This window comes from Lathamus discolor, chromosome 6 (genome assembly GCF_037157495.1).
Source record: "Lathamus discolor isolate bLatDis1 chromosome 6, bLatDis1.hap1, whole genome shotgun sequence".
In the NCBI taxonomy this organism is placed as follows: Eukaryota; Metazoa; Chordata; class Aves; order Psittaciformes; family Psittacidae; genus Lathamus; species Lathamus discolor.
The window spans coordinates 48,703,204-48,722,163 of record NC_088889.1 but is presented as its reverse complement, the minus strand read 5'-3'; the positions used below and the strand labels follow the sequence as shown (position 1 = coordinate 48,722,163).

The following is an 18,960-nucleotide window of genomic DNA, read 5'->3' as shown; positions in this document are numbered from 1 at the left end:
TACGCTCAGTCTTGGCACATTAAAATAAAAAGGTACGGATGAAAAAAAAGTCACCTGTCAAGAGTTCTGAAAGTCATCTGCACCAGAAAAAAGTCTGCATCTTTTCCCTACAAGATTATGAGTTCTATTTAGACTATAAAATATTTTAATGAATTTTAATAATCTGTTTCTACATGTTTGCAGAATACTACATATGTACTAAGTTATTGAGCTTCAAGAACTACTCTGATACTTTATAGATGCTTTTTAAAGACTGTCAAATTAACATGTTTTTGAACCAATCAATTTCTGCGAACTATGTCACTTTCCAGTATCGAGTACTGAGAAACTACCTAAAACAAGGAACATGTATTGCACCTATAATGTGAATCAACTCAGGTAAGAAATCCTCAAGCAGACTAAAAAAGCAGTTGATGTTTTGAGCCTGAAATAATGTATGTATTCTCACACATTATCTGACAAAATCTTTTCAGCCACAAGAGGCCGGTCAGCTATCTTCTGTCTTAATAAATTCAAGTAAGCTAGAATTTTGAATCCTGGTAAGTTTCAAAAAATGAACAACAAAGAAAATCCCACATTTTACAACTGTGGCTTGATACTGAGGTCAATCTCCCTTATTGGTGTCAAAATATCAGCTTGGAGAACCTTTAAGATTCAGGAACCTTCATTTATTCATTACGAGCTAACTGAATGACATTAAAATAGATGATGTCTTGATAGCATTCCTAAATTGCACTTTTTACCTGAAAACTCACAGAGGATTACTAATCACCAATTACTAACCTGGCTGTATTCTGTGAGAAATTTCCTTTACCTAGTTTTAACCTCAAATTTACCAGTACTCTGAACACAATTCAAGACTCAAACTTGACCACAAGATTAAAGCAGTTAATAACTGGGCACATAAAAGCTATAATTCCTAATAAATTAAACATTTCAAACAAGTTTAATGGTTTCCATTTTGGACAAGAATACCTACACATTTTTAATTCTGAGTTTGCAAGTCAGTCTTCTGTATAAAAAAGGAAACAAACAATACAGAGCTACTATTCTCATTCTGTACTGTCTGCAGGACAATAAACAAACCAAACCCAACCCTTCCAGAACCATTCCACACATGCCAAAAACATCCTACCCACAAAAGGTCAAAGGCTTCTTCCTGTAACCGCCAAGGAAGCTAAGTGCAGTAGTACAAAAGCTGCATGGAAAGTTCAGATTCTGGCTGTGCAGGATATTCCACAGGTGAAATCCAGCACAGCTCACAACACTAATTAAGGCAGCCAATGTCTCACTAGAGAACTGTATACACAATATACTGCTTACCACACAGAGGGAAATGCCATTTGGAGAGAAGGCTAAAGAACACTCTACAAGCAAGAATATTTGCTAAATAGGACACTGTCAGCTGGCAAAATTGTGATCTAGTGCAGTATGCACATTATCAAAGCACCTCAGGAACTGACTCTCCCAAGTCAGAGGAGGTGCACTATTTTCAAGCATTTAATAAAATGTGTAAACCAGTCAGATGCTACTGTAAAGTTCCTACTGATACCTGCCCAGTTAAACACACCAACCCAAAATTCTACCAGTTGTTACTGTTACCAGATTCAAAAATCAGTAAGGCATTACAGAAGAACCTCACCTCTTCTAACTCTTGCTATGCACAAGCTATTTTATTCCATTAATTTTTAATTATCTACCCCCCCTTATATATCAGAGGATTCAAATGCATAATACCCATATGTACACACACAATTCTAAAACATATTCCATAAGACAAATACAGATATCTTATTCTGCATAAAAAGATGTCCTATTCCTAGATGCTTCTACATATTCTTGTTTCAGCACTTTACTGTTTCCTTCTGTGTCACCCTTTCTGTCAGACTACCACAGTACTCTCTCCTCCCTGTACAATTCCTTTCTATACTGAATCCTTCTTTGCACTGGATGCAATAGCCCTACATCAAATGACATGACTCCCAATGGAGCAAGAAAAAAAAAAATACCCCCCCATCACAATTCTAAAAGAGAAATAATGCTTGAAAGGAGTGAAAAGAACATTCCCCAAAAGCTAGCAATCCATTGCCTAGTCACTTGCTTAATAAAAATAACTCACATACACATCTGGCTAGCTCTCTCTAGGTTCTGCTTCTGAATTCTAAATCAGAGATTAGATTTTGTTGCACGTTTTTCGTTTTGGTAGTCTTAAGAAAAATTCCAAGCAGCAAAGACTCCGTCTCTAGACATTTCCTACTGCAAGGGTTGTCTGGAGATAAAAAAGACCAGTAAAAGACTAACATCTGCATTTACTCACAGAAAAAAGTCAGGGTTCTTTGGCAGAACAAGTCCATTTTTTAATCGCAGATCAATTACCAATCAAGTACTTTTTAAAAAAGTCTTCTTTTACAAGTGAGTTGCAGCCTTTTTTCCATTAGGCTATGAAATGGCTGGAATGTGACCGAGCACTGTGCGATATGCACATTAATCAAAAGACTGCAGGGCAAAAGTATGCAACTGCAGGGGAGGACCCATAGTCACAGCCTAACATGTTAGATTAGAAAAAGAAAATAGCTGCTGTTTATCATCTCAAACAAAAATTTATGAACAGCAAACTTAAGATATAATTGGATTTATTATATGTCAGCAGTAAGATCTTAATTCCCAAGCTTTTTACAGATCCTTAGAGTAACTATGTACTGGTATTAGTACACTAATACTCCATGTATTAGTTGAATCACAGGGCTAAATATTGTTTTATCCGTAACTATTTCTGAAATTTTATTTATAGCATATTTATAAACAAGTATTAAAAAAAACAAACCCAACATAAAAACCCAACCCAAAGCCAAACAAATAGGCACATTTTCTTCTAAAAACCCCAGTTCACTGTAGCCAGAAAAGGTTCAAAGTGTCAGTTACTCATTTAACTAAATTAGCTGAATGGACTGTAGCAAGCAAAAATTTCTCTGCATTTTACATAAGTAAACTGCTATGAAAAAGTCAGATACTTACATGCACATGTTCTAGATGCATATCAAATTATTTCCATTAAGACAGCTGTCTAAATCATATACTGTTTTAATAACAAGCATGCTCTTTAGAATTATTTTGTGTGCTGTTTTATAAATACAATCTAATCTCCTTAATCTAGTCTGTCTTTCAACATGAAAAGATTAAGGACTTGGCAAAGATATGCCACATTTAACACTAGAACTTATGAAACATTCGCAAAACTAAGAATACAGAATATCAGGTCAATATTCTTACTTTAAACACACATTTTTAGAAGCTCTACTAATTAACTAACACACACACACACACACAAATACACACAAACCCTAACCACAAAAAAGCAAAACTAAAATCAAGTATTTTAAAAAAGACTGAATAAGGGTAGGTTTTGGACAAAGTCAGGGGCTAGCCAGTTTCTCAGAGACCAAAAAGCTGTATATGTAAATTTACAAAAAAAATCAGGCCTCTCCAGTTTAGCTATCCAATAAAAAAGCGGAAGAGATAATGAACTCAAATCCTCTCTATGCGCCCATATTATTTTGTGAGTGTGCATGTGTGTATATATGCTCGTAAGGCAACATCCCTGGCCCCGATATTAATCAGGGACAGCTTTCAGAGCTAAAAAAGAAAAAAAAAAATCTAAAATTCAGCATTAGTGTCAGATGTCAGCATGATTAATCAGGAAACTGGAAGAAGGATGTGCTTAAAAGTGGAGGAAAATTTTGGAAGAGGCAAAGTTACTGCAGAAGAACTTTGCTAAATTTAAAATTATGACTCAGTTTTTGACAGCACTGATGACTGAACAGAAATTTTTTATGGATTATGTAAGTTAAGAGATTCACAGCATTTCATTGACGACATATTTTTTAAGTTTGCAACTCAACATCACAGTTGAGTATAACCAAAGCACCACTCTTTAACAGAAGTTCGTAACTATTATAAACCCTCCTCCCGAATCTTAAGTCTACTTGATCCAAATTGTTACTATGACTCTGTCCAGCAAGGAAATAGCAGTAGTATGTTTGCATGCTTGCCAATATTATGTCATGACTTCTCTGATTGAAATAGATGCCTATGAAGCCCTAATTCAGCTCCATGGTGCCTATATAGATCTATCATGATCTAGCCTAACTACATGTCCTAAAACTCCTTGTCTTTCATTTCTACCGTTTGACATCAATCTTTGCATCTTCTGTTTTGTGTTCCCTCTAAGAAAAGAATTTCACAACCAAGTATCTAACAATGACAGCTATGAAGCAAACCATTTCAGAACCACTCTCTTTAAAAATTACTAACATTACATTTTCATCAATGTCCAAGTGTTAAGGTAAGCAGATTTTCACTATCAATGTCAACACTTTGAGAGTGTAAATTATACAAGGTGAAAAATTGATAATGCAAGAAAGTCAGAAGAAATCCCCAGAGTGTTTCTCTGAAATATTAAAAACTTGTGTTTTGATTTTAAATTACAATAAGTGTTTACTAATTGCTTACTCTGGTCTGTGCTTCATCAAACATGATAAAATTGGGTATTGCTTGCATGGTTTTCCCCAGCGTAAAGACAATGGAGACATCCACTGAATTCATTAGTTACCCACAGGGCATTTGACTGGTCCCCCAAGGACTCAGTTTTGAAAAGCTGTTTGCTGAAGCACACAGCCTGATGCTTGACTAAATAAATAAACAAATAAACCCTCAAACCACTCCAAATCCACAGAACCAGAAGACATTAAACCTGCATACGAATTAGCTAAGTTAGGTTTTCAGTGGCCTAAAAGAACATTAGTATTGTATCAACTAATTATTTTCCCTATTAGTCCATTCATTGCATTTTACCTACCTAGTGTCTTCACAGTATAATGAGGACTCTCCAAAACAATTCCTTCTTCTGTGTCAAATATAGGATTATCTATTCCAGTTTTAGGAGGAATTTGTGCCAGTTTTTTTAGCCTCATAGAAGCAGTAAGGTCCAGTTCTTGTTTCTTCCCCTCTTCTTCCCGTCTGCGCCTTATGTCCTCCTGTTGCTGTCGAATTCGCTCGAGTTGAGCGCTCCGCCGCACGGGCATCATCCTGGAGCCCAAATCGCCAGGGCAATCAACCCCCATTTCTCTGTGCTTCTGAGGTTCCTCAGGAGATCCAAGATGCACATTTTTTACTTCAATGTCAGAATCTTCTGTGATATGTCCATTCATATGAGAAGTTGTCATGATTGGTTTTAATTATCCTCTTCAAACAGAAATGCTGTTATTAGGCCAGTTTTCGCTATGATGTTGCATAAAACATCCATTATAACTTCAAAAATATTTCCCTTCCATCACAAGACAGTTGAAGAAACATCCAGAAGGACTCTAATGAAAGATATTAGAAATAAGTTAATGAATAACTGCATTAATAAGAGAACATTAAAGACAATTCTCAAGGTCACAGAATAATTAGGGTTAGAAAAGACCTTAAGATCACCAAGTTCCAATCCCCCTGTCATAGGCAGAGGCATCTCACACTAAACCATGTCACCCAAGGCTCTGTCCAACCTGGGCGGTGCTCCAGCCCCTGATAATCCTCGTGACCCTTCTCTGTGCTTGCTCCAACAGCTCCATGTCCTTTTTATGTCGAGGACACCAGAACTGTACACAATACTCCAAGTGGGGTCTCACGACAGCTGAATAGCAAGGGGCAGGATCACCTCCTTTGACCTGCTGGTCACGCTCCTTTTGATGCAGCCCAGAATACGGTTGGCTTTCTGGGCTGCGAGCGCACACTGAAGCCGGCTCATGTTCAGTTTCTTATCAACCAACACCCTCAAGTCCTTCTCCACAGGGCTGCTCTGTATCCCTTCTCTGCCCAACTTGTAGCTGTGCCTGGGATTGCTCTGACCCAGGTGTAAGACCTTGCACTTGGCATGGTTGAACTTCATAAGGTTGGCATCAGCCCACCTCACAAACTTGTCAAGGTGCCTCTGGATGGCATTCCTTCCCTCCAGCGTGTCAACCAAACCACACAGCTTGGTGTCATTGGCAAACTTGCTGAGGGCGCACTCAATCCCACTGTCCATGACACCAACAAAGACGTTAAACAAGACCGGTCCCAACGCCAATCCATGAGGGACACCACTTGTTACTGGTCTCCAACTGGGCATTGAGCAATTGACCACCACTCTTTGAACTGGCTGGATGGCCACACGCTTTATCCACCGAGTGGTCCACCTATCAAATTGATGGCTCTCCAATTTAGAGACAAGGATGTCGTGTGGGACAGCGTCAAACGCTTTGCACAAGTCCAGGTAGATGACACTGACTGCTTTGCCCCTGGCCATCACTTATGAAACCCCATCATAGAAGGCCACTAAATTGGTCAGGCAGGATTTCCCCTTAGTGAAGCCATGCTGGCTGTCACCAAGCACCTTGTTGTTTTCCATGTGCCTTAGCATGACTTCCAGGAAAATCTGCCCCAAGATTTTGCCAGGCACAGAGGTGAGACTGACTGGTCTGTAATTGCCCGGGTCTTCCATTTTCCCCTTCTTGAAAAATGGGGGTTATATTTCCCTTTTTCCAGTCGTCGGGAACTTCACCTGACTGCCATGATTTTTCAAATATGATGGCCAGTGGCTTAGCAACTTCATTCGCCAGCTCCTTCAGGACCCACAGATGGATTTCATCAGGTCCCATGGACTTGTGCACATTCAGGTTCTTAAGATGGTCTCAAACCAGATCCTCTCCTATAGTGGGCCCAAGGTCTTCATTCTCACAGTCCCTGCGTCTACCTTTCAAGAAATTGGGTTGGTGTGGTCAGAGCTTGGGTGGTGTGGTCAGAGCTTTTGCCAGTGAAGACTGAGGCAAAGAAGTTGCTAAGGTCCTCAGGTGTCACAACAATGTAACTTTTCCTTCACACTTACATAGTGCTTCCCCTACTAAGAACTACAGAACCCTCATACATTTGTTTCACACAAATAAACTTGATATGCCAAGATTAGAAAAGAAGTACTGTTCAATCTAACCTTAAAGCCTCCTGTATTTCCTTATCAAAGCAGTGGAGATTCTACGCTTAATACACACATTTACAAATTAGTGGTTTTCTGAAAGTTCTCACTCAGTTTTAGTTTATCCTTTCATTCTTAAAAAGTCCAACACAAACCATACTTATGATCCTACAAGCTCTAAATAGGAGTAACAAGAAGCTCACAAGAAGTTTAGTAAGTTAAATGCAAGTAAAGGTATTTGCATTTATTATTCATAAATTGAGGCATTTTTATGTAGACATCACTTCCCAGGTTCAGAGGCAACAAATTGGGCATAGAGTTCTTCCAAAGATACTCTATAAAGCAGTCTGGAGCTGCATTTGCACAATTCCAAATAGGGATAAAGTCCTAGGATAAGGGTTGGACAGTTCTGATTAGCCACTAACTCTTAATAATTCCTATAGGTATGTACTAAAGCAGAAAGAATTAAATACAAGAGTAGAAATCCTTGTGTGGGTTTACAGAAGTGTAGATTTCACAGAGAACAAAAATCTCCACAGTCAGGTAGTGACACTCCAATCCTTAAACCTTATTTGGTTTTGCATTCTTGATGATTCAGACTCAAGAACTTCAGTGTCCTGATAAATGTAACAACTCAGCTCTTACTTATACATTCCAATGTGTTTTATACCACATTGCCTTTCTATATCAAAGCCAGTGATAGATACATTATCCTCAATAAGTCCAATTAAAAGGTCATAAAACCAATAAGCAGTCGTGCACAGCATTACCAACAGTTAATTTTTCAAGTGTCTTTTTAGTCTACTGAAAGGAAATACTACAAAATACATTAAAGTCTTATTATACACTTGAAGCATCAAGACCAAAAAAAAATACCTCACAACCAGCTTTCTTAAACGCAATGTTTGTGTTTGGAGGAGGAAAGGAAAGATGCTTATGTTGTAATTAAGCTGAAAATTAAATATCAGTAGTTCTGCTTTGGAGGAACACCAACAAAGACTCCTACACAAGTTTCTGCCAGCCTGCAATTCTAAGGAAGTACAGCTTTTCATTTTCATAAGGAGCAGTATACAACTACCTACAGCAACAGTTTCCTTTATTTCCTGTCCAGCCACTCCTTGCAGTTACCACCAAAATCTTCACAGTAGGAAATATTAAAGCATTTCAATGGTAGTAAAAATTACTTTTTTGCCTTTAAAATATACTTAACTGCACTGCACTGATACGTGAAAGTTGTTTCAATGCTCAACATTCCCATACTGAGGAAAAAAAAAAAAAAATCAGGCAACAAAGTCCATCAAAAGCTGCACAGTAGTGGGGCTGCCACTGCAAGTACTACATAATTATTTGGCACCTCTAAAACCTTCAGTTAGTGCCCAACTTAAAAAGATCAGGCTTTCAAATAACAAAATCACATAAAGTTAGCATTCAGACTGGCTTATATAAAGCACCGTATCAAAAAATGGTCTTAAATTCAGAGAATGACAGATAACAATTTAGCAAAAAGATCTTCAGAAAGCTACATTTCCCCTTCTGTAAAGGCAACTTCATTGTACAGAAATGCCAATCCCAAAGAATGAAATCTCACTAGGTACAAATAAAACTGCAAAAAGCACTAATTTAACTGAGGGTGGAAGGTAAATCAAATTCTTTCACCCACATTGTACTGGCCACAGCTTGCCTGAGGACTGAGCCCTTGGAAACTTACATTCATCTTTTTCAACTGTGACAAGCTGAAAGAAAATTCACATTCCTCAGTCCATAGGGTACAACTAAAGGGTGTCAAAACAATTTTGAGGGGATGAATATCCATTTATTCAGCACTAAAGAAGTCAAACGCACTACCTGAGGATACACGAGTAAAACCAACTTCAAAGATACCACCGTAACACTCAATCATGTGTAAGCTAAGTACTGTCTCACTCACTAACGAAGAATCTACACATCAGAAAACAAAGTTGATAGCCAGTATTTACTAACTGATCAAAAATATTTAAGGTGGGATTAGCTACATTTCCTCCATCAAATTTAAAAATACTAGCTACCTAAGACAAAGAGTCAGAAAAAGGGCACAAGAAAAACTCATGTATCTGTATATAGAATGAGAAGGGTTTAAATCTCTTTAGCATACTATAGACCAGAGAAACAAAAAATGGCCTGAGGTAAACATCAGTAATAGGCAATCACTAGTAACACTGCTTACATTTTCAATGTAAGTCCATGCAAGATTCAAAGAGCATAAGATTTCTTGGAACAGAGTAATCAAGACATTTAAGTAGCCTATAACAGTAGCTGCTCACTTTCAGTATTTAAGATCTAAATCAGTTAAGAAACAAACAAAAGTTACATAAAACATAGAGCTGTCCTGCAGTCGCACTTTAACAACAGGTAACGTGCTCAAACTTAAACAGGGGAAGTTTGGATTGGATATAAGGAAGAAATTTTTTCCTGTTAGGGTGGTGAGGCACTGGAATGGGTTGCCCAGGGAGGTTGTGAGTGCTCCATCCCTGGCAGTGTTCAAGGCCAGGTTGGATGAAGCCTTGGGTGAGATGGTTTAATGTGAGGTGTCCCTGCCCATGGCAGGGGGGTTGGAACTAGATGATCTTAAGGTCCTTTCCAACCCTAACTATTCTATGATTCTAAGGTGGTTTAAGTTTTTACTTGCTTCCTGCGGACTGTGGCTGATGTGCATAACAATCCTAATCGCTTTAACAACCAAATTCTGTACAGTAAAATTAAATTTGTTCTGCTTCAGCAACTTCCAAAGAGCAAAAATGACATTTTCTGGAGGCTAAGGCTTTGTGGTACATTTCGGTGTTGTTTAAAATTCTTTCAGTACTGGAAGTATGTTTAGTCTTGATAGTTTCCTTTTTAAAATTCATTAAAACTGCAAATTCTGAATGACTGTGAGGGAGTTCAGTGCTCACCTGCAATCGAATTTCGTTAGTTTTGGCATAGTTGAGAACATAAAAGCCCAACCTACATCTGTAATTATATTATAAACACAAGAAATAAGTATTTAACATCAGCTGCAGTGCAAAGGATTTATGATCAGCTGAAAGCCATATAGTATGACAGACATGGTATATTAAAATATTCATTAAAACACCTGGAAGAAAAATTCTAGGTTGCTCAAGTGAATTAAAAATTAGATCAAAATCATGTACAAAATGGTTCCCGATATCTGAATTACTAACAAAATATGATCAAATTATGCTAGAGAACACTACTATGTATTATTAATGGCTGACATAATGGTGGGTTTCCTGGTGATTTTACTCAGTGTTTCAGATTTCTAAGCAAGCAAGACCCAAGTCATAGAAACTGCAAAATAAAACCCTGTAGTAATTCCCAAAATGGGAGCTCAGTATAGGAAAAAAAAAAAATCATCTTTCCCTGCATCACCTCCCAAGCATCATTTGTTTCTTCAACATCATTTCAGTGAACCTGCAAGACTGAGAGACTTAGAAGCCAATTGCAGAAAGGAAAACACGACACAAACCATGTTGCACAACATAAAATTCACCACTACTTGATGAAAGTTAAAGACTGGAATTTATTGTAGAAAATACTTCACAGGTATCCCCTGTGGAGCTTAAGAGTACATGAAATGCCTGGTACAGACTGAAGCAGTCTGACCTCTTTCAAAAGCAAGTAGAAGTTACAAAACCTACGACTACTTGATACTATTGTTCTTAATATAAAAAATTGTGCAATAGAAAAGAGAATTCTATTTACACTAGCTTTGCAACACATTCAGAACTGACTTCTGGTATGGTTGATTTGATTTTTTTAGTCTACAATATTTTACATTATTTCTAGTTAGATATTCTGGCACAGTCTTGATATTGGAAAAGAACTCTTCCTCTAATATCCAGCTGACTCTTATTTCTAGTGATTTCAAACTAGAGTTCATTATAAAATCTGTCAAGCACAGTAACTCAGTTCATAGGTATTTCAAAGGGCTTTCAGACATGCCAAGAGGTTTTAACATTCCATGCTCACTTAAACGTGCAAGATATATGTGGATAAACAGCAAAAGGGCCAAACCCTCAAAAATAAAGTAATTTTCATTGTTAGCACTTTCTAAGTTACATCTGCACCACAGCAATAACAACGTTAACTTGCAACATTTAAGCACACAGAAACTGATGGAAAATTCAGATGCTAAGGTTAGATTCCAGCTTTTTAAATTGTATAAACAAACTGCTTGAATGGCAAACCTGGGAAACTCTAAGCACTTCTTTGAATCTCATCAGTATTGCATTTAAAAACATTTAATTTATGACACATTCAATTTTATTAGGCTTGCTTATCTGTTGATGCAGTGGCAACAATCAAGAAAGTCACAGCTTAAGAACTGGCCAGTCTACACTATCTACTTCCAAAGACATACCACTGTTACCTACAGAACTGATATGAACAAAGTGTTCCCCATAAAAAACACGAACCAATAAAAGTACATCATGTCAATCAACAGCCACATTACTTGGACTTCTCCATCAACTTCACCTTTGCAGTAAAAAATATGCAAGATACCTTTGCAATTTCTGTGCACAAATTATATGAAATTATAACACACAGACAATTTCATTGTATATTTGCACATGACAAACAAGAGAGTGGATTTTCACCTGTTTCACTGCAGAAGCATAAATTCCTTTCTAAAGTACATCCAAAGGCTTTTTTATATAAATATTCAGTGTAATAGAACAGATTATTCCTGTTTCAGTCACTATTGTAACTTTTAGCCACGTCAGACTACCAGATATATTTCTAAAAGAGCTCATGTTAAACCACCCAGTGAGACAGACAATGTAGTTTAGATACACAACTCTTGCTGCTTCAAAATTAGAAGCAGAAATGCAAGACTTATGTTTGTTATCACTAATCAAAGCTTCATTGCCAAATGTCCAAACTTGTAGCCAGTTCTCATCTGGCCATGGGAGGTAATGTTTATGCCCCTCCAGTTTTTCTGGTGCCAGGGCTCCCCTGGGCAGCAGCTGCACCCCCATTTGCAGGGTTAGCCCTGCATTCCCTTGCTGGCCCCAGAGCACTGGAGGTTCCCATGGCCACAGCTCTGCCAGCTCCACAGGACTTACATCATGCGCCAGCCATGCAGTGCTGCTCTTCAGCTCGCTCTGCTGCTCCTCCCCAGGTTTTGAGACCGTGGCAGTCAGTCTTCCAGCCCTGTTAGAAATCGAGACAATTACTCAAATCCAAAGGATCAAAAAAACCTTTTGTGAGTTCTATCAAGCTTGGTCAGCAGACAGCTAAAACTTCTCAACACACAGCAACAAGGCCAAGAAAATCTCTGACATACAGCACTTCCACTGTTCTACTTACAGTAGTCATTAGAAAAATCACAGCCTAAATGATTCAGGTGAGTGAAATCAGTTGAAAAGCTATGTTGGATACACCACAATAGATTCTTCTGGTATGTATTTTAGCTCTTTTAGGTCTAAAGAAATTAATGCCACTTAGAATAAGCATGATCAAAGCTTTAAGGAACTAAACAGGCTGATTTTTAGAAAAAGGAACACTTAAATCTTTAATTCTTACCAATTTCTGTGAAAAACACATGCTGCATGCTCTACTAGCAAAAATCTTCCTTGATTAGTATCTCAGTAGTGAGCTCCTTTAATCAGTAAAAAGGATAGCACAGGTCAAGCAGAACCACTGCACAAGAAGCTTTCTTTAGTCCTAACAAATCTGACTTTCCACTGCAGTATGTAAATGCTTTTTTCTCAGCTACACAAATAGTTACAATGCTTCCAAAGTTAATTAAGATTGAAAAAACCTGCTGAAAACACTAAGGATAAAAATCTTTCTTACATGCCACAATTCCCTCAGTTTAAAATACAAACTACCACTTAAACACCATTGCTCAATTCCTGCTTTTTAGACCTAATGAAAAATAGACACAAGGGGGAATAATGTTTCAGCTGAGGTGACTACAGATGTACTGCAGAGAGGGAATGATGACAGAAACAAATCAGAACAGGCTTTCAAGAAGCTTATTGCTGAAAATCACATCTACACAGAAAAAACTAAGACTTTTGCCAAGGTCCTTTAAGCATGCTTTTCAATTCAATAATACAGTATTTAGCTTCTGTTTATATTCTGCTATTTGTATCATCAGTAAAGTTCTGATGTAGTTTAACACCTTTTAACACTTTGAGCAACTCCTTGTGCGCGCAAGACCCGAATTCTGCTTTCGGTGAGGAGCACAGTAGAGGGCAGTGCTCTCTACACCAACCCATGAAAACCTGGGGGGAAAAAAAAGAGAAAGAAAAAGAAAGGAAACACGCTCGGTTTCAAAAAGCAGCTCACAGAAAGAACGGCCACTGCAGCTCATTAACTGGTCTGACACTCACAGTACCCCAAACCAGCACGGAGATTTATTACCCTGGCATCCCACTATGGCTCACATTAATAGGCTACAACTATGCATATGTCTGAATACCCAGCTCTGATCAAGTCTTTAGCACCAACAATTCCTGTCAGAAAAAATATTTTAAATATGAGTGGATAATAGGGATGTCTATGGGCTGCAATGAAAATATTAGAGTGAAAAAAAGAAAAAGAATTATCTTAATTTAGCAGTTATTCCAAATGCTTAGAAACCTTCCAGCATAACAAATGAAGAGTAAAGAAATTCCTGGAATTCCAAGGATTGTTAACAGATCTCACAGAGCAGCCAGAAGCATGATAACAAGACAGTCATTTCTTATCACCTATTCACAGACAGTTAAGACTTCAGATTTCATTGTCTTAAAAGTAAACATGTCCATCCTTGTTTTAAACACTGGTCATATTCACTATGAAATTGAAAATACGCTGCTATTTTAATTATCTTATAAGGTTCCCCCACCCCCTTCAAATTGTATCCTTTTTTGCTTGGGCTCTAGCATCCTAGTCTCATGTTAATCACTGCACTTTTTTAGCCTGTTATTTTTTATGTCAATGCTAGCCACTGCTTCACTATGTAAAACACTAATAGTAAACATTAATGATTATTAATATGTAAATGCCACTTTCACTTCAGAAAGGTGACTGAAGAAAAATTCTATTAATAATCCCAAATAAAATTGAAGATACAATGTTCCAAAATTGACATCTCATCTGACATTTAAACACAAAATAGCATTAGCTTAATCCTGTACGACAAGCTGTTAAGCCGTATCTGAAGTATTTTGGGGAAGAAGAAATTTCTTCCTTACTTACATTGCAATATTCCAATACCTGCTGAAACACATTTAGAAATACCTTCTAAAGAAAAGGAGAGGAAAAGAGATAGTCCTCACAGACTTTCATCCAAAAATGCTGAAACATTACTTATTTATTTCCACAATCTTCAGAGAGGCTAGATGCAGGGACTAAGTCTTTCAAATTTATTTGAGTGCCAGCCTTTTTCTCTAGCCTTCTTCCATGGGCTCTCTTTCAACTCTTTTTTGCAATATTATCTGAATGGGTGACAAAGTAATTTTTATTATTATTGTCCTTAATGATTTAACCTGATTAGCTCCATCACTATATTACTTGTAGGTATGATGGAGGGGGGAGGGTAAGGGTCTTCTGACCCTTTTTCGGACCACAAAAATCTGTTGAGACTTCTGAAGACTGAAATTCTGAAAAATATAACACAAACCACAAAACTGCATGATTGATAATCTCTGCCCTTCACAGAATTCAGTCACAAAACAAACACAGAACAGCCACATTTCATTTGAGCTCTTCTACAGTTATTCAGGAGAGGGGTAGGGCGAGAGGGAGGGGGGAACAACAAATCCAAACTATTTTAGATACTCATGTCTCTGACATCACAAATTTCTCATTTCCTAAACTCATCTGAGATCGTGGTGACTGTTCTGTACCAGCCATGCAGTGTATGTCAAATTTTTCTACAACACCCATTTCAAGATTACTACTATGGTGAGATGTCCTGTTAAAAAAAGGACAGAAACCTTGACAATGCCAAAGAAAGAAACCATCCAAATGCAAATATATCCCTAAAGAAATAACTGGTGACAGTTGGAGTTTGCAGAGAAAAATTATGCTAAAGTGAATTCATGTCCCTGAAATCTGCTGGAATGTTTCTAGCTCCTGAGAGATAGAAGACAAGCAGCAATGTCAGAACTCAAGTCTGCAGACTGAAAGAACTGAACTCAAGTTTGTAGACTGAAAGAACTGATAAGATTTTGAAGAATGTCCTAGTTTCTTTACAGTGTGTCAGCCACGTCACTTAGTATTTGCAGAACATTTTAGTAATTTCTTAAGGGAAATCACACAATTTATATGCTTGCACACAGCTAACTCCCTAACTACTAGTGCAAAACAAAGCTGACTAGGCTTTCCCATGTGCCCTACTTTTGGACTCTTCCAAACAGAGATCCCATAGTTCGTAAAAGTATGACAAGAACCAGAAAAGGAGACTGACTGTCAGTATGATTCCTTGGACTGTTAATGGGACTAGTTTGCTGCTGGCAAAGACTGCAGTCTCGTAACTCTCTCCTGGGTGCTCCCTCACCTTCTCCACTTTTGGGTTGTACAGGCAATATCTCCTCTGATAGCTATTAAACTTGTCAAATTTATCTGTCATTGAGTCACCTTAATTTAGCAAGATTACAGAATGTTACAAAATATTTTTGGTTGTTTGGTTTTGGTTGAAGTGGCATGCTGAACCAGCTCACAGTATCTGAAAGTAGAGAGCATTGGCAAAAGGGGCAGGAACAAGTGGTTGAGATCTGGAAGGTAAAGAGGTGAGAATGGAGACAAGTAGAAACTTGCCTCCGGCAGCAGAGAGTCAACTTAAATGGAAATTTACTTCATGAAACCATATTCTGTGAATTCACCCACTTTCTCTCACCCCTCAAAAATAAAAATAATAATTAAAAAAAAAAAATCTCAACAACTACTGGTTTTGAAAGAGCTTTTCATCCTAAAAAAATCCCAAAACAAACCCCACAAAAAAAGCCCTAACGCAAAGAAACCATACCACAAAAAAGCAACCACACACCTACAACCACTGGGACCTCTTCCTGAGGATGTAAACAGGACAGTTAAAAATCACAGAATCATAGAATAGTTAGGGTTGGAAAGGACCTTAACATCATCTAGTTGCAACCCCCCCACCCCGCCATGGGCAGGGACACCTCACACTAAACCCAAAAGCCCAGTCTAACCTGGCCTTGAACACCATCAGGGACGGAGCATTCACAACTACCTGGGCAACCCATTCCAGTGCCTCACCACTGTAACAGTAAAAAATTTCCTCATATCCAATCTAAACTTCCCCTGTTTAACTCTTAACCCGTTACCCCTTGTCCTATCACTACAGTCCCTGACGAAGAGTCCTTCCCCAGCATCCCTATAGGCCCCCTGCAGATACTGGAAGGCTGCTATGAGGTCTCCACGCAGCCTTCTCTTCTCCAGGCTGAACAGCCCCAACTTTCTCAGCCTGTCTTCATATGGGAGGTGCTCCAGTCCCCTGATCATCCTCGTGGCCCTCCTCTGGACTTGTTCCAACAGTTCCATGTCCTTTTTATGTTGAGGACACCAGAACTGCACACAATACTCCAGGTGAGGTCTCACAAGAGCAGAGTAGAGGGGCAGGATCACCTCCTTCGACCTGCTGGTCACGCTCCTTTTGATACAGCCCAGGATACGATTGGCTTTCTGGGCTGCGAGCACACACAGAAGCCGGCTCATGTTCATTTTCTCATCGACCAACACCCCCAAGTCCTTCTCCGCAGGGCTGCTCTGAATCTCTTCTCTGCCCAACCTGTAGCTGTGCCTGGGATTGCTCTGACCCAGGTGTAGGACATATTCAAGCAGCAGTCTCAATCTATTACCTCTGCAAATAGTATAAATACACTGCATGAGAAACCATGGACAGCAGTAACAGATAAATCTTAATTTCCTGAGTACTTACAGCAGAAAGCATAAAATGGTACATTTACTTATCAAACACTAATGGAAATAAAAGTACTACTATCTCAGCCATACATATAACTATACAATGGAATTCACATATGGGTAACTACTTGGACATGGTCAAAATCACCCTTACTTTATAGCTTCATAAAATTTACCACAATGATCTGTTAAACTTGTGGGAACAATGCCAACCATGACCGAAAACCTGATGGTGATTCCTTGATCATACTGTAAATAAAGACTGCTGAGCAAACTTATACCATCTAGTAACTTAAAACACAGGTCATGATGAAAGCCTGTAGAAAAATACTTCATGCAAAGTATTACCAAAATTTCACTATAGGATGTGAAAATTCGATTGCTTTGTAAGTAACCTACACTACTAGACTTCATAAAAAAATTCAGAAGAAAGCTTCACAAAGGTTATAAAGACATAACACAAATTAAGATAAAACCCTGACAAGAACATAACTCCTTTCTGCAAACTGAACTCAAGAACATAAGCACTGTGGCTGTAGAGCTCTTTCAGCTTTTTCACAGTTCAACTCTTTTGTCAAATCAAAGAAAATACATTCAGGCTTGAGACCCTGTTAAAGCAAGTGTTCTTTTTATTAAGAAAACATTAGAAAATTCTGATAAAATCACAGGAATTTAAGACTCCCTTCTACGTGAAGAAAGGCAAACCTTTTTCATATCTAGTGGTGCAATAATCCTGTCCATAAAATCATATCATCACTTGAACTGTTTAACTAAGATATTAAACATCACTATACAAGTCAGCGAAAAAATCACTGGTAAGCTAAGTGATGCAAGTCCCTCCACAGAACTCTCAAATCATACTATGAAACAAAGATTTAATGTCTAGAAAGGCGGAATTCAGCAGAAACCACTCTTTGCCTATGATCATGAAGTGAATCTTTTAGTAAAATGAACTTCTAACACAGCATCTGAAGTATTTCCTCTCAATTCTTAAACTAAGCAAGCTGATGACGAATCTTCAAACAGCAGTGTTAAAAACTTTGTTTAAAACCAACCTTTTCTTTCTTTGGTAACATCTTTAAATCCTTCCCTCCCCTAAATTTCAAAGTTGAAAGCTGAATACTTAATTTCTGCTTTATTAAAGAAAAAAAAAATCTCAATCATCATTAATATTCTGTGCCAGTGAAGTGGATAAACAGTGAAATGCTTATTAACCTCTACTTTACACTTTGCTTAACTAGTATATAATTACTCTTTCAATAACCAACAAAAAAAACCCAAAACCAAAACAACCCCCACACAAACCACCCCAAACACCAACTCAAACACAAATTTTGCTCCATCACTAGAACCTTCTAAAGTGTCTGACAACTAAAATTAGTTCCATAAACTCATATTACTTACTGCTACCCACTGCAATACAGAAAATTGGTAACAGCAAGAGAAAATGGAAATCACAATATAGGAACAGCCAGTCTTCCTAGTTTTCTGTACATATTCAAAATTTACTGATTTGTCCCACCCTACCTTTTATAACACCTGAAACAAGTTTCTCAACAGAAAAGTAGAAAAGAGATAAAATATTTGGACATCACTTCTACCGGAAATGAGTGTGCACAAAAGTTAAGTTAAATCAAATTCTAATCAATGCAAGATAATGAAACTTCTCTAAACCAAAGCTTTCCTCCTGGAGCTGATGTCAGATCTCAGCAATGCAGGTATTTCGCAATGGGGAAACAGGAAGAGCGGCAGAACACCTTCAACTGATGAATGCAGGGTATCTTTGAATTTTAACACTCAGCGAAGCACACTGATTAGGTATTACACAAAAGGGCACTAAATACTAAAAATACATTCAAAAAAGTTATTGAACAATACTTAGAAGACTCAATCACACTTCAACCCCCTTAAAAAATACCTAAAGATTAAGTTCTACGTACCAGTGATGCAACTTATGTTTATATGCATTACACCAACGTAAGTGATAAAACTCTGTAAAGAAAATATAACAACACTTTCTTGCCCAAATATTGAGAACTCAGTCATCATGT

General features: G+C 37.9%; 1 protein-coding gene across 3 annotated transcripts in view; it reads right to left on the bottom strand.

The window, feature by feature from the left end:
* PALS1 (protein associated with LIN7 1, MAGUK p55 family member) overlaps positions 1 to 18,960 on the bottom strand; it is a 59,784-nt gene that overhangs the window by 24,374 nt on the left and 16,450 nt on the right. For 2 of the 3 annotated variants that reach the window (XM_065686704.1, XM_065686706.1), the window contains exons 2-3: positions 12,094 to 12,181; positions 4,860 to 5,363 (exon numbers count right to left, since the gene is read on the bottom strand). In XM_065686704.1, coding sequence (XP_065542776.1) covers positions 4,860 to 5,222 — 363 coding nt within the window. In that variant the 5' untranslated portion in view covers positions 5,223 to 5,363; positions 12,094 to 12,181. The remainder of the gene's footprint in view (positions 1 to 4,859; positions 5,364 to 12,093; positions 12,182 to 18,960) is intronic. The other variant, XM_065686705.1, reaches the window with a different exon arrangement.